Below are 26,477 nucleotides of genomic sequence, written 5' to 3' on the forward strand. Positions count from 1 at the left end.
GTGTGTTTGAAATTGTTTCTTATGGTGTGTCAAATGTGTCAGATCTCTATTCTTGATATTAACAAATCCGAGAGTAAACCTGAAGAAATCTGTGTTTTGTTTCTGTGTTAACAGTCTCGTGTTTGTGCTGTGGTGCATTGTTGGAGGTGAAAGGGAGTGAATCTATGCAAAGTGGTGAGTTTTGGTTTCAAATGGATTTTTACAGTGCAGTTATCATGGTGTCGTAGCAGTTTCTTCAAAGATGTCACAAGGTCGGTGTGTTTTCCTGTCTCCATGAAAAGAGCTTCATGTCCGTGAAAAAAAAAAAAAAAAAAGGTTAGTGTGGTTCTTGATGAGGCGTTTCAGCATTGATTGGTTTGGAATCTGGGTGTGAGGGAAGCCAAAGCCAAGCAATAAATGTTTTTTGTTGAAAATGCCATTTGCCGTGTATTTCTTGTATGGCAAAGTGGCACAACTAAACACAGAAAGTAGTTTCGCCAATGTGTCTTTATTAAGCACATGAAGATGACATCTGGACCACAGTAACTTGGAGTAGAATTTAATACCCAAATTGCATCTTAAGAATTGGACTGTATCAAAACTTTGCATGCAAAAAATGATGACCTTGTTCAAATTGAAACTCAATGACATTCCCATCAAAGCACTCATGAATCCGAAAAATTTGCAAAAGTATTAAAGGTTCAGTGTGTAGTATTTAATGACATCTAGTGGTTATGTCGCAGAACTGACACTTAAATCATACTAGTGTAGAACAATTATGATGAGCCAGTGTTTGGTTTGTCCGCTCTGGGCTACCGTACAACAACATGGTTGAATCCACTGGAAGAGGACTTGGTCCGTACATAGATACAAACAGCTCATTTTAAGTTAACGAAAGCACAACAAGCCTTATTTTCAGATGATTATAATCTAATTGAAACATAGTTGTGAAAACCAAATACTATTTCTGCCAATAGATAAATAAATCCTACACACTGGACTTGTAAATGCTGCCATTAATACACAAAATCCACAATAGCTCATGAAAATGACAGTAAATTTGGTTTAAGCTCAGCAATAAAACGGGCTACAACTATCAATAAATACAACACTAGTGACACAATAGAGAAGATGTTCAATCAGTGTAAAAGGCAGTAAAAAATTAACTGTAAAGTCAATATACTACCTGTTATGTACAACATATTAGTAGAATCCTGTTATAAATATCACAAACTGTATCTACAGAACTAGCTCTGGTAAAATGAACAGGAAACTCAACTCTAGCTAGAAACTATATACAGTCTTTAGATGGATGTATGGTAACAATTTTGAGCCTCCATTCAACGTTTATAAGCATCATATAAAAACTTAGAAACTTGGTTGTAAACAGATGAAGGGACATTTTTAAGGGTTTTTTTAATGTCAGCGATTATAACTTCTGTAAAGCATTCGTGACTGGTATATAAATAGAAAATGACTGATTGACAGTATTACATAAACATGAAACATTAGGTATTTATAATTAGATTTATTTATTATTCTAACTGTATTTCTGGAAATAACTAAGCCTACTCTGTTAGCTGATGAAGTCAACAGGATGAGGCCGAAAGCTCTGGAAAGAACCTTATAAGTAGCCCTTTAGTTAAAAGTGCTGAATGCAACATTCAGCGCATTAATGTGTCAGCAACAAAACAATCTGCCTTGTAAAGATATGTTGGAGAATGAAGGCGTACTCCCTCTGTGTATTGTAATCTGAGCTTCTCTGTAGGTTGTTTTGTCAGGCCAGTCCGGTCGTGCGTGCATGTTAGTGCATTTGTGTGTCCCAGTGGAAAGCTCATTGCTGCTGTTCTGCACTGTGCTCATATGATGCAGCAGCCATTCACTTTCGTATGGATGTACAAAGAAAACTGGATACAGCATTGGAGGTGGGGTCCTGTTCTTACCTATAAAAGTTGCTCCACTGCATGTGAAGCATAAAACCTCCTTGATATAACATTGCCAGAATCTTTCACATCAGCCGAGCAGCTAACTTCAGGGTTAACCCTTTGCTTACTTGAAAGGGGATAAAATGATTTAATTGTGCAGCTCTTCTTGACTTCTGAAATGTAATCAGGATGAATTAATCAAATTTGGACAGTGAAACGAGTTATCATGTGGGGTCTGTGATGTCGAAGAAACGTATCCACTGATTTATCTCTTCCATACTATAAGTCTATAGGAAAAAAGCTTTTTTTTCTGGCATAATGTGATAGACTCTGAACTGTTGCTGGGGGCTTACTCATATGCCAGTTCACCTCCCCATAACACTGTAAGCTCCGTCAGCACTGTTGCAGATGTTTGCACTGTTAGCACTGTTAGCTGCATCTCAGCCACCTCCATGTTGAGAGCTGTGTGCAGGCAATCCCGGCTCAGACTATGTATCATACATGCTCTTAGTGTCACATAAAACTCCTTAAGAGCTCTTTATCAAATGACTTATTGTGAAATCACAAATGAACCTTGAAGCTAAACATGTCTTTGCGAGATTTGAACATCATAAGTAGTTTAAAACCTGTCATGATTCGTTTTCGCATGTAAAAAAATGAATGTTTTATAACACAGTGAGCATTCTTGTGTGTTAAGTTTAAGCTTTGTTATACTGTGTTATTATTAATTAACTGTTTATTCACCAGTTATGAATGCTTCATGGGAAGCAAATACATTAATAAACACTTAAAGTGCCCCTAACATTGCTTACAACCACATTACTGGTTAATAAACCATTTATTACGTGTTTATATGCTGCTTATATGTGCTAAATATGAGGGTTATAGTAAAGTGGTGTAAAATTGACATATAAGGAATCAAGGCCAGTATAATATTTGCATAAGTTTGAGCACATGATGAACGCAGCTGAAAGCCTAGAAGGTAATGACCTACATAAAATCATGTTTCAATAAACTATCAGGTTATTACTTGTAACACATCTACTGCAGCAGCCATTCACTCCCGTATGACCATAAAGACAATCACTTCGCTTAAATAGGAAGATAGAAAAATGACAGTGTTGTCGATAAAATACAACAAACACAACAAGAAAGGCAGTAGGAATGATGCTGCTATTGGAAAAATAACAATAACCTAAAACTTTTACAACTTTTTTCCCCAGGATTGATAACCGGCTCTGTGCTTGCACCATTTATGGCTGTTATAAGGACCGCGTCTCCTCCTGGAATTGTCTGCACTGTTGGTGGGCGTCTCTTCATTCCGGTTAGTAAAGTCTGTCTTCACGTGTTGTTTCCAAAAGCTGCTGTCGTTCAGACACACATTACACCAGTTTCTTGGCCTCAAAGAAGCTCTTGAGGTGCTTCATCTGCCAAATGCCGGTGACGATGAGGATGAGCGTCTGAGCGATGGACCACCAGAGAACGCGCTGGTTGGTGCTCTCGCTCGTCATGCGAAACCGCTCCTCGCGATACTGTAAAGACACATAGTGGAGTCAGCAGAATAGTCTAATAGTGTAGCTGTACCGAACAGTAGTGACCCTTTCATCTTATGTATTGTGACGTTTTGACTGACCCTCTGGTAGTTTTGCTCCTTCTGGATCTGCTCCACTTGGTCCAGCAGCTGTCGGACTCTTAGCTGCAGCTCAGTCAGTTTGTCCTTAGCCGCTATCTCAGGGTAATTGTTGGTGTGTTCTCCGACCTGAATGTCCAGATGCACTCTCTGCAACATGCGGAAACATGCAATTTAACCCACTGAAACCTGGATCATTGTCACCTTTCTCGTGCTGCGTTTAAACAGGGTTTCCACGGACACTTGAAAAGTGTTAAAAGGCACTGAATTCATTATCCTGAAAATAAGGCCTTGATTGGTATTAAATTGACTTAAATTTATCTTTCAAAAGTCTTAAAAATCCTGGCAAGACATGGCAAGCGGGAATTTATGAATCTTTTTTTCTGAGATTGCCTTTTTAAATCTCACAACATTTGGTAATAATTAAATAAATTCCTTTTATTAAACTGGTCATAATGGAGAGCGAGCAGTGGAAAAGTAAACTGTTCAGAGATGCCTCATTTTTCCCTTTTCTGTTGGTGAACCAAATAAATACTTCAATGATAACATAATGGGTTTATTGTCCTCCACATGTTCCACTCTAAAAATTGTTTATTTTTCAACACACAGTTGATAATCTAACTTTTTCACTATACAAAAAAGTCATGTTTTATGTTACAATAAACGTTTGGACAAAATCAAATTGCCCTTCAATTTTGGTTATTAGAAATTTGCTCCTAAACTTAATTCCAAATGGCATTAAAAAAGTCTTAAATCCACCTTGCCTTTAGTTGCAGGAACCCTTTCAACTTTTTTGTTTGAAAAATGGGGAAAAGGCAATGAGCAACTTGGTAAGAATGTTCCCAAAGTGCAAGAAATCAGTAGATTTAGATTGATTTTTATTTTTAAAACTAGCCAAAAATGTCCAGAAAACTATATTTGTAATTATCTTAATAAAATATTTAAGGTTATGTTACAGAATTACTTTTTTTTTCAGTCAATTGTTTTGTTGTTGTTTTTTTTAAAAAAAATTTATTTTTATTGTCCTTTTATTTATTTATATAATTAATTATTTTATTTATATTTGCATTATAATTTTCAGATAATAACTATGTCCTTGTATTCTGCTGTCATAAAAAAAGAAAAGATAATTGTCTGATAGAGGTGTTTCATAAAAATTATGAAAGGCCTGTCTTGAATTAAACCTAAAACTAGAATCAGCCCGTGTCAAAATGTGATCACACTGACGTACTACAAACTGACTTATGTTCACAGTGCTGCAGTACAGAGTTTATCAGTGATATTACTTATGCCTTAACTGAAACAAAGACTGAAAACTAGTCGGACCAGACTCATGTTAGTTTATAGGGTTGAACTCCACGCTAACTGCAGACGTCAGACTTATCTAAACCTCTTTAATCAAACAGAGTCCCAAGAAATTAAGACCACTTTTGAAAACAGCTCAAGTTAACATGCAGGACATTTTGTCTAAGTCCCAGTGTGAATACACTGAGCAATGTTTTGAAGGAAGTGGTCAGCCAGTTAAAAACTCAAAGCATTGGCTGCTTTCATACCAGTTTCCCTCCTGCAAACAGAGCCATCTTGGTGGAGTTGGAGTGCAAACAGATCTGATGTTCTCCAGGAGTGTGGGAGGTGAAGGTGAAGCGCCCGTCTGACCCATACTGACGAGACAGGATAATCTGGGGGAGTTGTAAGAAAGAAATCCTTCGATTTGATTTCCATGTGCGCGAGTGTGTTTTATAATTCCAACCTCTTGTATTCTTACCTTTGTATCTGGATCCTTGATTTCCACGTGCATCCCGAGGCCGGGCGTGGACGGGAGGAAGGAACTCGTCTGCTTGTCCCACAGCTGAGTCCTGTACTTTCCTGTCAGACAGGCAAAGCCACATAGACACATGCCATCAGGTCATCCAGGAATCATTCAGACAACAGTGACTCTGTAAGAATGCTACACCAGTGACATCTCAATTTAGCATAGTATGAGAATACAATGAGTGGAAATATAAATATAGTAAATCGGGGTATCCAACATAGGTAACCTTTAGTGCCAAAAATAATAAAACATAAAAATGTTAAAATATAAAACAGTAAAAGTAAAACAAAGGCATGTTAACATACAAAGAACTATGACTGAAAAAATATAATTTGAGCATTTATTAACCCTTTGAAACCTGAAGCGACATCACTCTTGTTGTGCTGCTCTTTCAAAAGTATTTCAACCCTTTGAACCCCGAGCAAACTAGTGTGAGTTCTTTCAAAATATGGGGGGACAAAAGGAATAAGCTTATTGGTAAGAAATAATCCACAAATTGCAAGAAATTAGTTGATTTAGATTTTTTTGTAAGCTAGGTAAAAATGCCTGTGGAAAAAAAGAAAACAGTTAGGGATAAACTATATTTAGAAATGTCAAAATTAAATATTTAAAATTATGTCATATAATTATTATACATTTATAAGCACTTTTTCCAAGTCTCGCTTGCTTTTTTCTTTGCTTTTTCTGTTTATTTTTTATAGTTCATTTTATTTTTGTACTAATTTTCTGTTGATTTTCTTGTACTTTTTATTAATTGTACTAATTCCTTAGTAATTGGATATGTTTGTTCTGTCATTGCTAAGTGCCCATGTTTTTTGAAAGAAATCAAGACAATGTTCTCAGGTTTCAGAGGGTTAAATGCAGTTCAGTGTTAAAAGTTCCACCATATTTTCTCATTTTGCCATGTGGAATCTCAATGTTTTTTTCCAAATAATTACCTTATTTGTTTAGGGTTTTTTTTTTTTAAACTTTTCAGTTATATTTACTTTTTTTGTGTGCTAATTTTCAGGTATTTTTTTCTTAGCTTTAAACTAATTTCTTGCTTATTTTTAGCTCATTTCTTCTTAAGCTGCTCATTGCCCTCATCCCGTGTTTTTGAAAGAAATCAAGCCAAATTTACTCAGGTTTCAAGGGTTTATGAAATATATGATACACAGTACACAAACACACAATGTAGGCTGCCCTATATGTTTTAAAATGTGTTTCCCTCTAAGTGCCTCAGTATAGTTACCTATGCGTTTTATGACAGATGTGTAATGGGTATAATTTAAATCTTAGTCACATTATAAAACAATGTTAATCTTAACTATATAGTTAAGATTAATAAACGCAGTTAAGACCATAAACGCATCACACTGGTGCCCCACCTCTTGCAGCTGGTGCCCTTTTTATATTGATCGCCCCTGGCCCTCAGATACCCTGGTGCGCCCAGCAACTACTGAAACGAGTGTCTCATGGCAAATATTACAGGTGTTATTCTAATTGTAAAGTACACTTTGGTTTAAACGCTCGCTGAGAGACTGTATGCGAAATATAACGTTTGAGAACCTAACCAGCAGCCACCAAAGACTACAAAAAACTTGGGATTTCAACGTTTCCTCAAGCTGCTGAGCCTGTCTGTCAGGTTCATGCAGCATCTCTGTGCAGCCAGCTGTTCGCGTTGCTAGTTAGCCGCAGCAAGCTAACGAGCACACAGCAGCTTACCAATAACCATGGTCTCATCTGGAATTTCTTCAATGAAGCATTTCTTCTCCGTCTCTCCTATGTGGAAATAGAGCGCGTCACTTGGATAAATCCAAGCTAACACTAAAACAAGTCCGGCTGCAGACACAGAGAGCATCATGGAGCTTCTTTCACTTTGCGCACATCAGCGAACACCTCCGACGCTGCGGCCGAATGACGTCACCGCCCCACACGGAAGGAGGAAGGGGATTTCCTGAGCCGTGGGACAGATTTTGCCCTGAGTTCTTCTCCCAGGCAGCACCATCGTCTATTGGCAGCACTCGCTCAGACGATATTATCCTTCCACAACCCTAAAAGCATCTTTGGAAAAACAAAATAAGATAAGTATCCTTTAAGATCCTGCACAAATATTATCAAGTTTAAAAAGGACATCATCAGTTTGGTGCAAGTTTTTTTCAAACACATGGGAAAAATGGCAATGAGCAATTTGGTAAGAAATGCTAAATGCAAAATGCAAGAAATTGGTAGATTTAGAAAAATATTTTTAAAAGCTAGGGGAAAATATTGAGAGAAAAATAACAAGCTATAGAAAAATATTTGTAATGATTATTATAACATTTAAAATTATGTTACAAAATTGCTATAATTGTTAGGCTTTTTTTTACAAGTAATTTCCTTGTTTGTTTTTTAACTTACTTTTTTCTTTAATTCATTCTTTTTTTTTCTTAATTTTCAGTTAATTGTCTTATACTTTTCACTAATTTCTTGCTCTTTTTCGAAGACAATTTGCGCAGGTTTCAAGGGGGTTAATAAAGGAGAGTGTGCTGTCTGAGACAAAGTGCTGCCTGACAGACAACACTCAGGGTAAACACTTAGCGTCGTTTCCTGAGCTAACAACACTCGCTCAGGCTTTGACAGATAACCTCAACCCAGCTTAAACTCGCAAATTGTTATAGGATAACGTTACAGGACTGGGCAAAATGGCTTTCGGAAGACACACAGTTGGTTTGTGTAGGTCGTAGTTTATGTCAGTCGACAGGTGCTTCAGATAACCCAGCTCCTGGTTGCTAATTATCCAAGCTAACGTTAGCTCAGAAGCTACATCGCTAGCTATCTAGCATCCGCCAGCTCTAACGGAGGCTAATTAGACAACATTACACTCACTAACAGGTTGTATGTGAGTGGCAGCCTTGGTGGCCTGTTTTTCCGGACAGCGAAACGGACAAAAAAGAGAAGGTAAGAGGACTTTCACACCTGTAATGTACTTAACGTTACGTTAGCGGTGTATTAAACACGCTACGACCCGTGTTAGTGCGCTAGGAAGAAAACAGCACCGCTGTAACGTTGATGTTACTTTTAATAATCATAAAATGATTAACGGTGTGTGCTTGTGGTCAAATCAGTTGTGAAATTGACCGCTGGTGGATTTAGTTGTGCTTGTGGTGTAAACATGTGTATAAAACAAGCTGTGTGCTCCAGTCTTTGCTTCAAGCTAGAGGGAATGACGTAATGTTTTCGCCCTGGTCACTGCTACCTGGTTGTAGGTTAGACGGCTCAAAGAGCAGGACTGACCCTACAGGAGTGAGTTTGAAGCGGGGAAAATAAAGCCAGCAGTCAGCAGGCCAGATGGCCTACTCAGACTCCTGGAGCAGGACTCTTTCTGAGGAGGGCTGAAACTGAAAGAGAAAGTTCCCTCAGGCCGCCTAACGGGGATGAGGCGTGGTGTGGCATGTGTCTCTGTGACGATCAGTGCGGATTCTGTCTTTTCTGATGTTTCCTGCAGCGTCCCTCTCTATGGTCGGCTTCAGGCCAGGGATGTTCCACTTGCTTTGCTTGGGGGCCACTTTAGCAAAATGACAGGAGACCAGGAGCCAGTCGCAGTAGCCCCATACACGTTTTAAGGATTTCAGGACGTTTCTACGATTTTATGACATATCAGAACATTACTGAGATTTTAAGTTGTTGCTAGAATCGTAGAACATTTCTCTAGGACGTTAGGACGTTTCTCAGCTTTTAGGATTTTATGATATTTCTCAGAGTTTAGGGTGTTTCTAGGATTTTAAGACTTTTCCAGGATCATAGGACATTTCTCAGATTTTAGGTTGGTTCTAGGATTGTAGGTAATTTCTGGGATCTTAAGACATTTCTAGGACTTTAGGATGTTTGTAGGATTTTAGGACGTTTCAAGGAACTTAGGATGTTTCTCAGATTTTAGAAAGTTTGTAGAAGATTACCCGCGACCCTTACGAGGACAAGCGGTTACAGAAAATGAATGAATGTAGAAGATTATATTTTCTAACATTTCTGATTTGTTTCTGGGATTTGAGGTCATTTCTAGAATTTTGGGACATTTCTATGATTTTAGGATGTTTCTGGGATTTTAGGACATCTCTAGAATTGTACTTTCTTTGATAAACAAGCTCTATTTTGATGCTGTTTTATGCACCCTGTCACCTTATGTATACTAAAAGTACAAAAACAATTCCCAGTGTGAATCACTCAAATTTTAATATGAATTACAAAATGGTTGGGGGTCGCCAGGCACTCTATTGGGGGCCAGATTTCGCCTGTGGGCCATAAGTTGACTATCACTGGGTTGGAGCTTAGGTTAGGCAGGATGTAGCAGAGAGATCTTGGATCTCAGTAAAACATGGTTTGATTTAGGGATGAAGTTAAGGACATGTGAAATGAAACAGACTTCAACATACCATGGTTACAGGACATTGTTGTTTTTGCAGTGATACTCTGCATTAATAACAGCCTAATGAGGTGTGAACGTGTATATAATCATCTGCATGTTTTCTACAGGGATGGTGCAGCCCCAGCCTGATGGCCCAATGCAGTGGGACATGTCAGGAGAAGAGAGCGGCGGGACCCTCAGGGTCCCACCAGAGCTGGCTGCCAATGAAATAGTGACCAGGTTGCTTGGTGACAACCAGCAGCTGAGAGGTAGGATGGATTCCACTTGATTAGATATGATTCTACTTTATTGTCAGGAAAAAAATCTGAAATTTGCCTTTATGTTTCACATAAATACAAAACAACAAAATCTTACAACAAATGCAGCAAACAACAACAAACATTACAAAAGTGGATGCTGTGCAACATATTACTTTTCTATTTATTCTCCCTGTTGTTGAAATTTTCACTCTTTATGTCACTCCGGATGACTTATCAGCCTGCTTCTCCTCTGACCTCCATCCTTTCGTTTTCCAGAGGCGTTGCGGCGGAGCAACCTAGCTTTACGTCAGCGCTGCGAGGAGATGGAGGGATGGCAGCAGAAGACAAGAGAGGAACGAGAATTTCTCAGCTGTCGTTTCCAGGAGGCCCGGGCCCTGGTGGAGAGGCTGGCCCAGGAAAACCACTCCTTACAGGGCCTGGTGAACGGACCGGCCTCCACCTCCAACCACTGCTGCAGCTCCAGCCAGACTGAAGAGGGACGCCCAGCGAGGAGCAGACCACTGGACGGACCACAGGTCAGCCAGTTACACATTGTCAGCTGTTTTTACATTTTAACAAGTTAGTTCCACCATTTCATAACTTTCACTGTCATCATTTATAACTACAGTATGTGCTGGTATATGTATGTGTTTGCATATATGATATTATTTCACCTCTGTCTCACCTCTGGTTAGTTGTTTTTGTTCTGTATATATTTAAGGTAGTTGTGTTCTCATGTTCCATATTTGACTTTAATAATTGATGAAGCATTGTTGTTTGTCACATCTTTGCCTTCATACATAACAGCAAAAGTATTTTTTTAGATTAATTAATTAATTAATTTGTATTAATGCAATTACTGAGGAGAGCAAAAGAATGCAAGGGAGAACGAAATGGTTTTCCTGTGATTGTATTTCTTCTTTTTCATCCTCTTTTTAGTTGGTAAACAATAAATTATAGCCTGTTTTCTCTTCTAACTCTCAGCTAACTACAAAAATGTTTGTTCTGTCTTCTGCTCTGTGTGATCGACTGTGTTATTATACAGCCAAAGTCACAATATAGCGCATATTTTTCTATTTCTGTGTCTTCAGAACAGCTCTTAAATATTGATTTGATCACAGCTCATAAGTGCTGCATTTTAACCAGCGAGTGATCACAGAGAAAGTTGGTGACAAAAGGTTGTCATTAAATTTTCAGCTACAAAGCGCCACATCTTAATGAGCATCTATTCAGTCTGCCTGTGAAACACACAAAATGTAGGCAAAATAGTTTGAAGCTACATTAGAACTGCATCTGCTGAAGACAGTAAGGTCCACTCTTAAAATCAGCGTTCCTACAGTCATGAAAAAAGTTTTGGAAAACTAAATATCGTTTGAAAGTTTTGGAAAAGTCATGGAATTGTGTTCCACAAACCTGTATAACAACACATGATGTGTTCAGAAATTCACTGGAAATTTGAAAATCCAAAGATAATATCAGTTTTAAATTTTCAGGCCATGGCAAATAGACAATAATATAATAATGAAAGAGAACTGATAAAATGAATCGCTGGTCATTTCACAGACTGTATGGTCTTTAGAATTTGCCTCAAAGTCATGGAAAAGTATTTGCTTGTTTCAGACACTAGATCAGCGGGAGAAGAAGAGAGTTGAAGAGACGGATCAGCACACACAGACCACGCCACCCCGCAGCCTGGTAAGATGGACACTGTTGGCTGTTTTTAGATTACATTTTTAATGCATTTGTTTTGTTTTTTTTTAATCTAACTTGTATGTCCATGTGTCTAGGGTGATGCGAGTGTGCATAGCTCCTTGAGTAGCGCCCTCCCCTCTCCCCCTACCTCCCTTTCAGAGGTTTGGGGGGAGATAATGGGCAGGGAAAATGGCCAGGTGAGCCTGCTCACTGCATCCCGCTTTCCCCACCAATCAGATCTCTGACACTGATTCTGTGGCCGTCCCACCTCTAGTTAAACGCTTCCCCGCACATGATCTGTCACTGCGCTCAGGCAGAGGTTAGACAGCCTGACTTCCTACTCGGAAAAATAACATGGTATGGCCTGTCAAGTGGGAACTGTAAAAGCAAAACGTGACACTTATCACCATGCAGCATTATGAAGCAATATAAATCTTAAGGTCATCCATGTTTCCCTATATTTCCGAGCAGGAGCACTGGATTTAACCCCTTAAAACTCAAGTTGATATCAGTTTTCTTGGGCTGCATTCAGATGCCGCTCACAAGCTATTTAACCCTTTGAAACCTGATCAAGTTGGTTTGATGTTTTTTTCTAAAATATGTTGATTTTATTATTTTATTTTTTTTTAAAGGTTATGTTTTTGGGCTTTTTATTACCTTAAATTGACAGGACAGTGTGAGCATGAAAGGTGGAGGGGGCATGCAGCAAAGGGCGGGGGCCGGGTTCAAACTCGCCAGCCGCTGTGTTGAGGAGACAGCCTCTGTACATGGGGTGCCGCTCTATTCACTGAGCCACCAGGCAATGGCCAACCAGGCAAGAAATGTCCCCCAAACTGCAAGAGATTAGTAAAAGGTGACAAAAATATATACATAAAAATTGGTTTAAAAAAAGGGGGGAGGTTTAGTAGAAAATTACCCAAAAATCGGGGAAAATGCTATATTAATAATTATAACAGTTATGAAACTGTTAAAGAAAAAATGATTTATAAAATGATTTTCTTTGTTTTTTTAAATATATTTTATATTTTCTTTATTTTTTTCTGTTTGTATTTGTTATTTTTTAAATTGATTTTAAAAATTTTATTTTTTTTATACTGAATTCCTGCTAATTTTGGGCCATTTTTTGTTATATTGCTCATTGCCTCTCCTCATGTTTAGGAGAAATTAATATCAGGTTTTTTTCAGGTTTTAAAGGGTTAAAGGTAGTTGGACACCTGAAATTTTACTGCGAGTTTGTTCGAAATCGCATACTATCTTACTATTTACTACATACTCAACAGTACAGACTACATGTTGTGCCCTAAATTCATTATTAAATTTGCCATTAACAGCAGACTGTTTACCCTGAAGTATACTCAAGCAATACGTCTTCTCTGCATCACATGACTGTGCTAATCATGTCAGTCGCCCACGTTACTGCTGAATGAGTTGAAGTTGCTTTACACAATTAGAGAGGCAAAATCCTTTCCCTTCTGGTGGATCACCATGGGATCTTATTTTTGGATCCCATTTCAATTTTGCTATGAATAAGACGTATGATTGTGAGTTTAAAAAGAACTAATTTTGCAAGTCAAGAAAGTTGCAATTTGTTGTAAAATTGCTGAAGTGTATATATATATATATATATATATATATATATATATATATATATATATATATATATAATTAGAGGACATTAAGTACATGAACTCCCATTTTTCTTTTTCCCATCTTTGTTGCTAGCTGGTGCCACAACCATCAACAGTTCGAAGAGACGCAAAGCATTTTGGGGCAGTTGAGTCCGTATAATAAACTCATAACCCATACTCAAAAGTTCTTGCTAATCAAGTATTCATCTGGGTATTTGTCGCGCACACTAAATCTGCATGATAAACACTACACACCCAATTTTACGTCCTACTGAGTGTGAATAAAGATGAATATGAACAATATATAAGTATGCGATTTCGATCATAACCCATGTGTCACTGTGAGAGGAGCACAGCATTAACACACAGCTCTAATCCACCATTCAGTCCCTTTTTTAAATCCCTGTCTGTCTCCTTTTAGTAAACCTCCATTTGTGCTCTCTCACACCTCGGTGTATTTCCACTTTTTGCTTGGTGTGGGTCCTCCAGTGCAGGGTGAACCTGGTCTGTCTCTGTCCACTCCCATCCTGTCATCACGTCCCCCTGCACCCATTCATCCTTGCTTCTTTCACTCTAACGTCTCTGTCCGCAGCCAGTGGAAGGTGCAAACGAGTTCCTCCAGCTGCTGAAGAGCCACAAAGAGAAACTGGAGGAAGGGATGAGAGAGCTGAGGAGGAAGAACGAGGAGCTGGAGAGCCAGAGGGATGAGGGAGAGAAAGAGAGGGAGAGAATGAGGCGCTGCATTGACCAGCTACGGGGCAAACTGGCCCAGGCACAGGTAACACCGTCACCCAAAGACGCACAGATTCGACTTTAGGAATCACTCTGCAGCAATGTACAGATGAGCAGGACAGACAGAAGGAAAAACAGCAGACAATGGATGATAAAGGTGGATTTCTGAATTTTAGGTCAAGAAAAAGCTCACAAGGCATTAAGAACATTTTTTTTGACATTTTGTTTATTTGGTTTCACTACTAGCAGCAATCATATAATCATCTGTCAATTAAGTATTTTACACAACGACACTCTAAAAGTAACAACAACAAAATAGAACATGGAACTAAAAATAAAGAGTTGAGTTATCATTTTTCAACTAAAGAAGGGCATTTTAGGGAAATACACATTTTCCGCTTCTCCCAAATTTCTTCAAATTTGGTTTCCGGAAGCCTGATTGAAAAGGTAATTCTTTCCATTATATAAATTTCATAAATGATATTACACCAGCTCTCTACAAATGGGGCATCTGGCTGAAGCCATTTCCTTGTAATTGCTTTTCTAGCAGCTGAACTCAGTATTCCAAATAAGTATTTTGTTTTAATACTTGTAGATGTTGAAAGTACATGCAAGAAAGTTTCAAAGTCAGTTTATTTTCAATTCTCCCATGTATGTTAGATGTACAGGAATTGAAATGACATATTCTCCATGCCCACAGTTCAAAGAAGTACAAAAGAGAAAACAATGAATAAAAAATATACATAATAGGGCATTAGAAAGAAAAAAACATCATGTATATACATAGCTACATATGCTATGTTCATATTCACATGTGTGCAATATGGTGTGATGTGTTTGGTGCAGAAGGCAGGAGTTTTCATTGATCATTCATTCATCATTGTATGAGGTAATATATTATACACAGTACAGCAGCAGAAACAGAGTTTTTAGTGCAGTAGTTTCTGGTGCAATTGTACGGAACTAAAGAAAGAAGGTAGAAGATAGATTTATTAGTCAAAATGAAATTTTGTTTTTTAAACTTTGTTTAAAAAAGAAATCTACCTTCTACCCTCCTTCTGGGCAAGTAGGACAGCTTTAACTAAAAAGCTACTCCAAATACCCTTCTTGCGTTGAATCACACCTAAAACTGCTCAAACTACACGTTTTGCAGCAAAAGACATCTAATATGAAAATCTGCTCATTATAGAAAATTTACCAAAGCATTATTTAAAGGTGATTGTTTTTAAAGTGTTATCTGAACCTCTTGTATTGACGAGAGCTTTACTCTTACAAGTTTGTCTTATGTGTTAGTGATGCGTAAGACATTAGTGATGTCCTCATATACAGTTCAGATGTTATGGATATGGACACAAGAATCGGCTGCCTTATCTGTGATCCAGATGATCTGTATGAATGTATTTACAGGCCAGCAGTGCTCCTGAGGAGGCTGTCCCACATCGCTCTGAGGCGCAGCACTCCTCTGACTGGTAGGATTTTCCCTCTCAGTACAAAATACCTCAGCACATCGTTTGACACTAACGGCTCTAAACTGACTTTGTGTGTTAAAATCTTTAGCACCCTTTGGATTGAGTGCTGTTTGATTAATCTTAACTCTGCTGAATATCTGCAGACAGTTTTCCTCTAATGGCATAAAGACACCAGCATGCATCTTTTATCTCTGCCTTTCTTCTGCTTAGTAAAAAGCTCACTTTTGAGATGTCTTCCTCCTCATTCCTCTCTCTGTGTTCCCTCTCCAGCTCTAGCCTGGCTAAACTCACAGAGCAGCTTCAGGCCACACAGGGCAGGTGAGCCCACAGCTCTGTGTGGCTTTCTCTTTCTCACTGTGTGCACGCTGCCCTCTGTCTACTCACTGGTGCTGCCTGCCTGCCTGCCTATCTATCATTTTTCTGCTCACTTTGTTACATGGATGTTTTTATATGGTGTTTACTTGCAAATAATGCATCGCATTTGAGATTTTCTTTTCGCATTACCGTACAACTTCAATTAATATCCCGGGCTATTATTTGCTTAAATCATTGAACTCTACCAGTGTATGTTTTGGGACAACCGTCTTCATGGGCTGCGCTTTTAGGTCATCTCACACAAAACTGTTGCTCAGCAAAGATGGAAAACACAGTCAAATTATTTATTTAACCCTTTGAAACCCAGACAAATTGTCTTGGGAAGAAGGTAATTAGCAACCAAAGAAGAGATGACCCATAGGTTAGCAAGAAATCTATGAAAAGTACAAAAAAAAAAAAGAACCTGAAAATGATGACCAAAAAAACTTAAAAACAAACAACAAAAAAAAGACAGTAAAAAATAATACAAAGCAAGAAATTACCTGAAAAAAAAAACAACTTAAAAATTCAAATAATTCTGTTAAAATAAATTTGAATATATAATTATGCTTATAGTTTACTGGATATTTTTCCTTTTCTTTAAAAAAATATTTTTCGACATCGTCTAATCTCTTTTTTGCATCTCTCTTGTTCACTATGCCGGTAAAACTGTCTTCTTTGGTGCTCATTGTGTCAGTAGAATGATCATTAAGCCCTACTTTTGGGTTATTGTACTTATGTAATGTTATAATACATAGTATGTGTGATTATATTGGAACTTACTTGTGGTATGTGTAGGTATCGTGAGTTAGAGGAGAAGCTGGATTACCTGCAGAAGAGTTCAGCTCAGCGGGACCGAACTGAAGCTCTGCTCAAACAGAAAGACAAGGACTGTGCCCAGGTGGGAAGGAAGAAAAGCAGAAATTTCTACTCGCCAAAATTTTCAATTACTTAAGTATGATGGTGGCGCTGTAGCAAGCAGCCTTTAAACATCAGCTGTAACCACCAAACCTTAAGGCGTTTTCTACATTTACAGCTGGCCAAAGACTGCGAGGCTCTGAAAGCTCAAGCAACTTCTCTGCTAGGAGAACTGAACGAGAGACAGAGCTGCCTGGACAAAAGCGAGCACGAACGCAAAATGTTGGAGGAAAAGTAAGCTGTCACTTCACATCGGCATATATACACACATATGTTGAGACTTGTCTGTGTTCAGCTGTAGATGTGCATGTGTGCTGACATGTTTCTCTCTCCCGTACTCGTGTCCAGGCTGTGCAGTAAGATGAAGGCCCTGCAGGTGGCAGAGCGGGAGCTGGAGCAACAGAGGAAGCAGCATCATGTGGCCATGGATAAGCTGCTGCTGCAGACCCAGAGCCTGGAGCAGGCCCTGAAGACAGAGAGACATGTCGTCACAGAGGAGAAGTGGGTCCAACACACACACACACACACACACACACACACACACACACAGACATTTCTGCACTATTATGATACTTAGAAAGATCTGTTTTAGAGACATTTCTTTCACATTTTGAAAAACAGCTTTTCAAGTCAAGCCAAGCCAGTTTTATTTACAAAGCCCATTATCACAAATCACAATTTGCCTCAGAGAGCTTTCCAGCAAACTACATCCCTTTGTCCTTGGACCCTCACATTGACTAAGGAAAAACTCCCCCAAAAGAACCCTTTAACAGTGGGAAAAAAATTGGAAACCTTTAGAAAGAGCAACTGAGGAGGGATCCCTCTTCAGGACAGACAGATGTGCAGTAAATGCATTTTTTTTCTTGTGTAAATAAGACATTCACAAAAGATAACACATTTGAATTTGAATTTAATTTCGTTTTCGGGACCTCAGGGTATCCTTGACATTGCAAATCAGTTGTCATGCCAAATCTTTAGCTCTAGAATTGTGATGTTAACTGTTTCTTCGTGGTAATAAATGCTAGTAGGTGTCATTTATAATCCTTCACTACTGTTACCAGCACGATCTTTGAGATGTGATACAATACTGTATAGAAAAATCACATTTCCCTTTTTTTTCCTTTCAGGAAAAAACTGACACAATTGCAGCATGCCTACACGTGTCTTTTTAGAGACTATGATTCCAAACTGAAGAGTGAGGTAAAAACTCTTTCAAACATCACTTCTTTCATTAGTTATGCTGTTTAGCTCATGGATTTATGTCTTGATGTTCATCTGTGTGTGTGCATGCATGCGCTTGTGTGTGTGTTTTCCAGGGCGGCGATCTGTGCAGCCGGCTAGAGGAGGCAGAGAGAGCGCTGGCCCTGAAGCAGGATCTGATTGATAAACTGAAGGAGGAGGTGGAGCAACAGAAAGGATCTCTGGAAACTGTCCCGGTCCTCACTGCACAGGTAACAACACTCAGCTGTAGAGTGTAACTGCACACAGATCACTTTGTGCTTTCATATTGTTACATCCAGCTAGGTTTGAAGATATGTAGTCCCCAACTTTTGCATCACTGTACACTTAATTTTGTGTGTTTTTTTCACTTTATGGTCATTAACAACAATAAACAGGCAATAACAGTGCAGAGCAAGATCACCTTGAGAGGGGGTTTTAATCATAGACTGTATACAAAGATACGTCCCCACGAGGGTGATGTAATTGAGAGCCAGAGTCTGTGCAGTAGTGATATCCATGGTGAGAGAGTCCCCATCAAAACACCCGTCCAACCAATCATGAGCAGCTCCATGGAACACGAGCATACTGATTGGCTGTCACAGCTGTCAAGCCCCCTTTTGTATAGTTTAATAACTCATTAAAGCCGAACTTATCATAAAAACAATCACTTGAACAAACATCAGGGAGATGAAAACTACCTTTAGTGATAGTAACTATCATTTAGAAAAATAAATTTTGCGTGTACTTTGATTTTTTAGTTTTGCCTATGTCTAATCACTAATATGGAGGAGCGGGCTTTATGACCTACAATGCAGACAGACACCAGAGGGCGATCGAGATTGAGAAGTTACATTTTGGGGGAGCTGTCATGTCGTCCATCTATACAGTCTATGGTTTTACCTGACATAAGTACATATGTGATTATGGATTCCTCATACAACATAAGAGGATACACAGATACCAATGTATATACCTTCTATGCACATAATGCACATCCATCCATATACACATGCATTCATACATACACAAAAACATCACTCACATGCATACAGACATGCATATTACACATATGCATATATACATGTACATACACGAATATACGCATCAATCCACAAAGAATTAAACCTCAAAATAACACAAAAAAGTTTTCTAACCAAGGTAATTAATAACTGATCCCCCTCCTCCTTTTAAAGATAGGGAGTTTTAGTTATAGCTGAGCTCTCATGCGCTCCATCATGTAAACATGTTTGACTTTTTCTAACCACTAAATAGTCCTCTTAAAACTTCTATTCAGAATGTCTGTATTGATAATTTTTGTTCGAAATGCTAAATTCAGTTTCAGTGCAAAGTCAGGCTTATGTAAGCTGCACGTTTAGAAGGTTAACAGCTAAAGAGCCTCCCATCTGCTACAGAGTTATCACCTAGGGATTGTTTCTGTTACTTTCAATGTCTTTTAGTAAGCTTTTGATTTTCTTAAAATACTGAATATCACAGCTGAGCTGACAATAATTCGCTCAGCATCTGGCTGCATTGCGATCTGACTGGCAAAATTTCACCCTTAACTTGCCTTACTCTGACTCTGATTGGCATACCCTGATATTCTTACCGCAGCCTTAACCAAGCCCATTTCTGTTGCCTAAACCTAACCAACCTAACCAACAAAGGCAACTAGTACTAGCCAATCAGAGGGAGAGTACGGCAGCTAATGTCTTTGCCATTCCAGGAAAATAAATTGGCATCTGACTGCACTCCTGGCTACATCACAGTTTTAGTTGCCGCTGGAAACACTTCAGAACTTTATGTTTTGCCAATTTTAACTGATGCTTTGAGGCTGTACTTGAATATGACAACCTTTTGTTGCCCCTAACTTTCTGTCATCACTCAGATACTCAGTCAGTACAGCTGATCTCTAAGGTCAGATGCTGTAATTAACCTGCATTTTTGTTGACAGTGTGGTGATCATTAAATGATAATAATAATAATAATAATAATAATAATAATAATAATAATAATAATAGCACCTTTCATACATCTGAGTTTTAAAAATTAAACAATATCATAACCAACAACAATATATAGATATATACATATTTATAAATTAAAAAATAATTAAATTAGATAAAAAAATTGAATTAATTAAATTAAAAAAACAGTAATAAAATAAAAAATCATTATACAGCACATGAATATCGTAACTTTGTAAATAAGTTACAGACAGGCCAGAGGTGGAAAACAAATAAAAGAAATCTAACTGTAAAACACATTTTAAACAACAAAACTTTAAAAAAGTAAAAGCGCATAAAAAGCATAAAACAGTATTCAAAATTATATATTTAGAATTATTTTATAGAATGATTTTCATTATTTAATAACTTTTTTCTCAGGTTGTTTCCTTGTTGTTGTTTTTCTTTCACTTTCTTTCTTTTTAATTTTCAGGTCACTTTTGTGTCTTTTTTGTATGTATATATAAATGAATATATATATAGTTGCTATTTTTGGGGTCATGTCTTATCAATTGCTCATTGCCTTTTATCCATGTCTTTGAAAGACACCAAGCCAATTTTCTCAGGTCCGTGAAGATTAAAATGTCCCCCACAAAAAGTGACATGACCAGTGTACATATAAGTTGAAGTTAATCAAAACCTGAATGAAAGTCACACTCTGAACACCGTTGCAGTTCATTTAACCCATCCTGTGAGTCACTTGTCAGATATGCAAAAAATCAGCCACACCCTCATGTCAACATGTTTGTCTTATGCAGGTGCATTACAATCAAAGTCACATTATGTCCCTCCTTCTGTCGCTGTGTGTGTGTGTGTGTGTGTGTGTGTGTGTGTGTGTGTGTGTGTGTGTGTGTGTGTGTGTGTGTGTGTTTGTGTGTGTGTGTGTGTGTGTGTGTTTTCAGGCTGAGATCTACAAAGCAGATTTCCTAGCAGAGCGAGAAGCCAGGGAGAAGCTGAACCAGAAGAAGGAGGAGCTGCAGGATCAGCTGACTCAAGCTCTGGCTGAGATCGACAGGCTCAAGCAGGAAGCCACGTCACGGTGAGTTTGGCTCTGAAAGCATAATGCAGGATGGCTTCCATTGTGCTCATTCTTTTTGTCCTGTATGTGGACATTGATGCACCAGTCACACAGTCATCTCACTGTGAGCTCTAGTTGGCTATTTTAAGAGAAGTTCTCTCTTCATGTACTCTCTGATCCGGGGTTACCGAGTCCTTGTGTGCTGTATTTTACTCCCTGCTCTCTAATCAGAGGCTGCATCAGCATCTTGTGGTGACTTTACTGCAGCTGTCATCAAAGACAGGGCTGTTGGCACACATGTAATGGAATGTAATTTTATTTGGACACGGACAGTGCATAGAAAAGCATTAGCTTTATATAAAACAACGAGAGATACATTGGTCCAGGTTTTTGCATAATTGTTCAGAATCTGATGTAAATTCATACATTGTCATCATGAATACATCGTCAAAACTGACAGTAGGGTGGGTTTCCATTTACCCTCAAATTGCGCAAATTGAAATTTTGGATATAAAGTTTGCCTAATGGAAACACGACAATTTCGAAAAAACTCCCATTTATCACAAAAAGCTATTGCAAAAATACCCCCTCGCATGAGGTGCTATTTCAGGCAATTCAAAAAAGCCATATTTCACAGAACTACTATTTTTTTGGCTTTTCTAGGTCACATGATGCTATGGCTGTGTGCTTGTCAGTAGGAACTGGCTCCCTCATGATGCAGCAGGAGCTACAAGAGCTGTTATTGCATCACATAACTCTTCAAAAGTTGAGCGGATCATTTGCTCACATAACACGCCTATATGGCCTTGGATTGTAAATAATGACAGCTAGTGTGTGTGGTGGCTGCAATAGAAATAAAGCTGCTAATGTTTGAACATCCATCACCATGGTTACTGGAATGTTATCACTAGAGGAGAAGTTGCAGAACATCACTTAATGGAAACACAGTCATCTTGCAGTTGTGTTTTATGGGGTTTCGGAAATATCACTTAAGTTTTGTGCAAATCTATAATGGAAACCCACCTAGTGAATAACTGAAGACAGAGCTGTTTCTACAATAGTCCTCTGTGCATTAAGGAAACATATTTCCCGACATTTTCTTAAGTGTGATTAAACATGACAGTTGTCTTTATACACGTCTGTTTTAGAGTACGTATGGAACAAATGAAGCTGCGACACCTGGAGGACTTTCCAACACGGGCCCCACACATTCCACCTCCACAAGGTACATCAAAACCAACACACACAGTCAAAAAAACATGCATATAGATGTGAAGTAATTTTTAAAGTGAAGTGTGTAAAATTTAGGGGGATTTGGTGGCATTTAGCAGTGCATTGCAGGTTGCAACCATCTTAAACTTCAGAAAAGATTTTTTTCAGTTTTCATTATTCAGGAGCTGAATCGTCCACAGAGGTTTCTTCCTCTCCAAAACAAACAAACCAGACCATAAAAACAGCTATAAACTCTGAATGTTACAGATGAGCGAATCTCCCCTGCAGCTTGGCATCTTAGGAACCAGCTGCTCACCCAAAACATGCTCACTCCATTTCTCTCATAAGTTAATGAGTGCTCACCTTTTTCTGATCCAGACATTCCAGAGGGTTTTATTGTAAGCCGAATTATTTGTAGAGGTCTCTTCCTTTGCAAAACAAACAGATTGTTATTGCAGCTTCTACCGGCCAGTTAGGACAAGAATCAAGTCAGCGGTCAATGACGGTATAAAAGTTTATCAGCATCTGTGAATCACAGCAGCTACAAGAGGTTCTTGAGCAAACACTCATAAATATGCTATATATGCAGACAGATGCACGTATGCATGCATAAGACCAAACATATGATCCCTTCCAGGCTTGCCTGATGGAGATAATAACTTTAACAAAAGCTCTACAGTCAGCACTGTAAAAACAGAGATCAGGTCGCTTTGTCACATGACATCTCCCCCACTATCCAGGCCCCAAAGGAACAACGCCAAGCTTTTAAGCCCATTTGACATAGTGACCAAACCATAAAATTACAACTTCTGGATCTGTCACAGTTCAGTCATGTATTTAGTACTTGCAGAATATGCATTATGGCTGAAACAATACAATATCAAACACTTAAGGCTATGAGTAGTATGCCCTGAGCCTGCCTGAGCATACGTGTGCGTATGAGCTGTGCTTGAACAGGGTTTAAACGCACGCGTTTGCCTTTTTTTTTATTATTCACTGTGGCAGCATACAAGAAAAACAAAGTTTTCTTTACAAATCCTAGGTAACACGTGCTGAGAAAATATTACAGTCATTTTGCTGGTGAAGTATCCTTATTTTATATTTTATTTTATATTTTACAACATATAATTTTAAAAACTCAAATGTTTTAAAATTAAATGTGGCTTAGTTAAAAGCACAATTACCTTGCAAATGTAATAAAAAAAAAAATACTCAAATACAAGTACCTCTGTAAATGTACTTAAGTTACTTTTCACCACTGAGCATTGTCTGCTGTCTTGGCGGATAAATGAAGCTCATGCAAGAATTGGAAATTTGAGTAGTTGGCTACTGTAGTGACTACTGTGCACTGACTTTTTTCGGTCCCGTTAAAATGAAAAGAAAAAGAAATGAAAGAAATGTTTACAAAAATGTGTTTAGAAGAGTATCTTCTCAACATATTTTTTCCTGATTATGATTAAAGTTATTTAACCCTTTAAAACCTAAGCAAAACTGCTGAATTTCTTTTGAAAAAACATGGAAATAAGAAAATGAGCAACTTAAGAAGATAGACTCAAAAATTGGCAAAAATAAAAAAAGAAGGAAGGAAAGAAACAAGAAAATTACTGAAAAAACAGAGGAAAAATGGAAGTAAAAGTTAAAAAAAAGTAAATGACCTGAAGAATGTTCTTGAAAATTACAATTATTTTGTAACATTATTTTAAATATGTAATTATGATAATTGTAGCAATAGTTTTTTGGATACTTTTCTCTACATTTTAAAATTAATGAAATAATTTTCTAATAAGAGACCCGTCTATTTTACCATTTCAGTTTTGCCACTGCTCAATGTCTTAATACTAGTGCAAAATCAATAAAAATATTTGAGAAGAAAAATTATTTTCTAAATCTACTTATTTCTTACCATATTTTGGATATTTCTTGCCAAGCTGCTCTTTTTTTTTTCTCCCATGTTTTCGTAAAGAAATCCAACCAGTTCACTCAGTTTTTTGCAAAGGTTTTAATGTTTGTTAAAGGCGTCTGAACTCATCACAGGAAAGCTGATGTTGGTAAAGGTTTCAAAGGGTTAACATGCTTTCTTTCTCCGGTGCAGCCTTCAACACGGTGCCCCCTGCCCCCTCGTTCCGCAATCAGGGTCTGGTACCAGTGGGTGATCCAGGAGCAGCCGGAGCCGAGGAGCTTCCAGATTTATGTTGTCCTAAGTGCAAGTACCAGGCTCCAGATATGGACACGCTGCAGATACATGTCATGGACTGTATACAGTAACCTGAGCATAGCCCAGCACACCATGACGCCATCACATACATACATACATACATATATATACAGGATATTTACGTTTTTGACGTTCCTTGTGTTTACTACCCGCTCTGGGCGCAGCCTGGGAAAACATGTAGTCGCACCTTAGTCTCTCTGCCATGTAAACACCCACACACATACTGTGGATCTTATCATTTTTTAAAAATTGAATGTTGGACTCAAGTGGCAATCAGATAACAGTACGAACATGTGGAAGAAAAGAATGACAGCAAGATAATCAGCTTGGTATTCTCCTCAAAAGTGCTCCATAGATTGTAGCTTTTCCATTCTGCAATCCATCCTCTTCTCACCATTTTCTCCCGTCAACTCCTCTTTTATTTCCCCTCTCCCCAAGGTGGCACACTGATGCAAAAGTCTGTCAGTATTTGTATATGGCTCTGTACTCTAGTGGCGTAGTGGGACATAAGGAGGTAACTACATACTGTGGAATAAGTGTGTATACTTTGCATCATCTGTGTTAAACACATCAATAATTATTGGGCAGAAAGTGACAATTCAGAAGGGAGCTTTTCCCCTCAAAAGGACAAAACACACGACAATGTGAATACCCTAGTGAGCTTTAAATAATATAGAATATTCAAATATGTTTTGGTCATAAATGTTGCTGTCTACATTACCTCAAAACATGTATTACTATGTATTAGAGATGGATTTACTCTTATTGACAAAAGTAGCCATTCTCTGTGTTCTGTGCCTGTGTACACCTTTGACTGCACCACTGCTTTATCTCTCGATGCTAGACCCCACCATACAACATAGCTCTGTTTGGGCCCCCAATCCTGTCTTATCTTTATCTGTGGCACCTGACTGTCTGTACAAAGGTAAGCACATGGGGGGTCCTTCACAGTTTGTGTGAATATTATCTGTAATTATACATCATTTGGTGCAAATAATTATTGTTTCAAAGTGTTGAAGATTTACAAAATAAATCATTTATTCATTAGTCCTTGTGTGTTTTTTTTCTGTGTTCTGAGTGAAGTAGGTTACAGAGAGTGAAGGGACGGTTGTTGATATATATGAAAAAATATGTTCTCACAGCTCTGCCAACAACAATGAGGTAAAAAATCATAATTGTTTGTTTTTTATTTTCTTTAAATCTTAAAAAGTCTTAACTGTAATATTTTTTCAGCAGGGATACTCAGCTTGATTTGCCTGGGGGGCACTTTTGCAAAATGAAAGGAGGCTCTGGGCCAGTCACAGTAGCCCAATACATGTTTCTAGGATTTTAGGAAATTTCTGGGATTTTAAGGGCATAGCTTGGATTTTAGGATATTTCTTGGATTCTAGGATGTCTCTAGGATTTTAAGATCTCTCTAGTATGTAGGACCTTTCTCAGATTTTTACACGTTTTCAGTATTTTAAAATGTTTCTAGAATTCTGGGCCTTTCTATTTTTGGAACCTTTACAGGATTTTAGAGCGCTTTTAGGATTTCAGGATGTTTTTAGAATTTTGACACATTTCTCTGATTTCAAGATTTTTGCAAGATTTTTGGATGTTCACACATTTTTTGGGATGTTTCTAGGATGTTAGAACCTTTCTAGTATTTAAAACCCAGGAATTCTGGACGTTTTTAGGATTTTATGACGTTTCTGGCATAGAACATTTCAAGGATTTTAGAATTTAAGGGCATTTCTGGGATTTTAAGACATTAGGGTCTTAGCTAGGGCCTCTGTCAGTGTGGGGGATCCTTCTCTGGCTTTTTTTTAAATTAACAAGTTTTATATTGATGCAGTTTTACACTCTGGCACCTTATGCATACTAAAAGCACAAAATCAACACCCAGTGTGAATCACTTTTTATTGTGAATTAGAAAATAGTTGGGGGGGCCACCCAGCATCCTATCGGAGACCAAATTTGGTCTGTGGGCCGTAAGTTGAGTATCGTTTTTTAAGACCTATAGTTTTAAAGTAATTATCTCAGAGATGAACAGGTGTACAATA

The 26,477-nt window shown here is 38.1% G+C and overlaps 2 protein-coding genes across 6 annotated transcripts; one reads left to right on the forward strand and one right to left on the reverse strand.

Moving 5' to 3' along the window:
- Window positions 1-468: 468 nt before the first annotated feature.
- Window positions 469-7,288, reverse strand: tmed4 (transmembrane p24 trafficking protein 4). Its single transcript, XM_042492509.2, has 5 exons — window positions 7,052-7,288; window positions 5,300-5,400; window positions 5,088-5,213; window positions 3,538-3,684; window positions 469-3,436 (listed from the first exon to the last, which is right to left on the reverse strand). Exons 1-5 carry the CDS (start codon window positions 7,188-7,190, stop codon window positions 3,287-3,289), a joined length of 663 nt encoding a protein of 220 aa, XP_042348443.1. The 5' UTR covers window positions 7,191-7,288; the 3' UTR covers window positions 469-3,286.
- ikbkg (inhibitor of nuclear factor kappa B kinase regulatory subunit gamma) lies at window positions 5,449-25,479 on the forward strand. 5 transcript variants are annotated; one of them, XM_088082632.1, is made up of 16 exons: window positions 5,449-5,473; window positions 9,839-9,979; window positions 10,247-10,506; window positions 11,591-11,665; window positions 11,758-11,859; window positions 13,883-14,068; window positions 15,430-15,491; window positions 15,762-15,809; window positions 16,644-16,746; window positions 16,882-16,997; window positions 17,112-17,264; window positions 17,891-17,963; window positions 18,080-18,214; window positions 20,890-21,026; window positions 22,154-22,230; window positions 24,310-25,479. In XM_088082632.1, exons 2-16 carry the CDS (start codon window positions 9,841-9,843, stop codon window positions 24,480-24,482), a joined length of 1,839 nt encoding a protein of 612 aa, XP_087938758.1. In that variant the 5' UTR covers window positions 5,449-5,473; window positions 9,839-9,840; the 3' UTR covers window positions 24,483-25,479. The 5 variants fall into 5 exon arrangements, with proteins under 5 accessions (XP_087938758.1, XP_087938757.1, XP_087938760.1 ...); XM_088082631.1 differs by lacking the exon at window positions 5,449-5,473 and adding an exon at window positions 7,432-8,266; XM_088082634.1 differs by lacking the exons at window positions 5,449-5,473; window positions 11,758-11,859 and adding an exon at window positions 7,433-8,266.
- Window positions 25,480-26,477: the final 998 nt, after the last annotated feature.

The sequence above is a fragment of the Plectropomus leopardus genome, chromosome 9 (assembly GCF_026936395.1).
Source record: "Plectropomus leopardus strain MGB_pleo_1.0 chromosome 9, ASM2693639v1, whole genome shotgun sequence".
NCBI lineage: Eukaryota > Metazoa > Chordata > Actinopteri > Perciformes > Serranidae > Plectropomus > Plectropomus leopardus.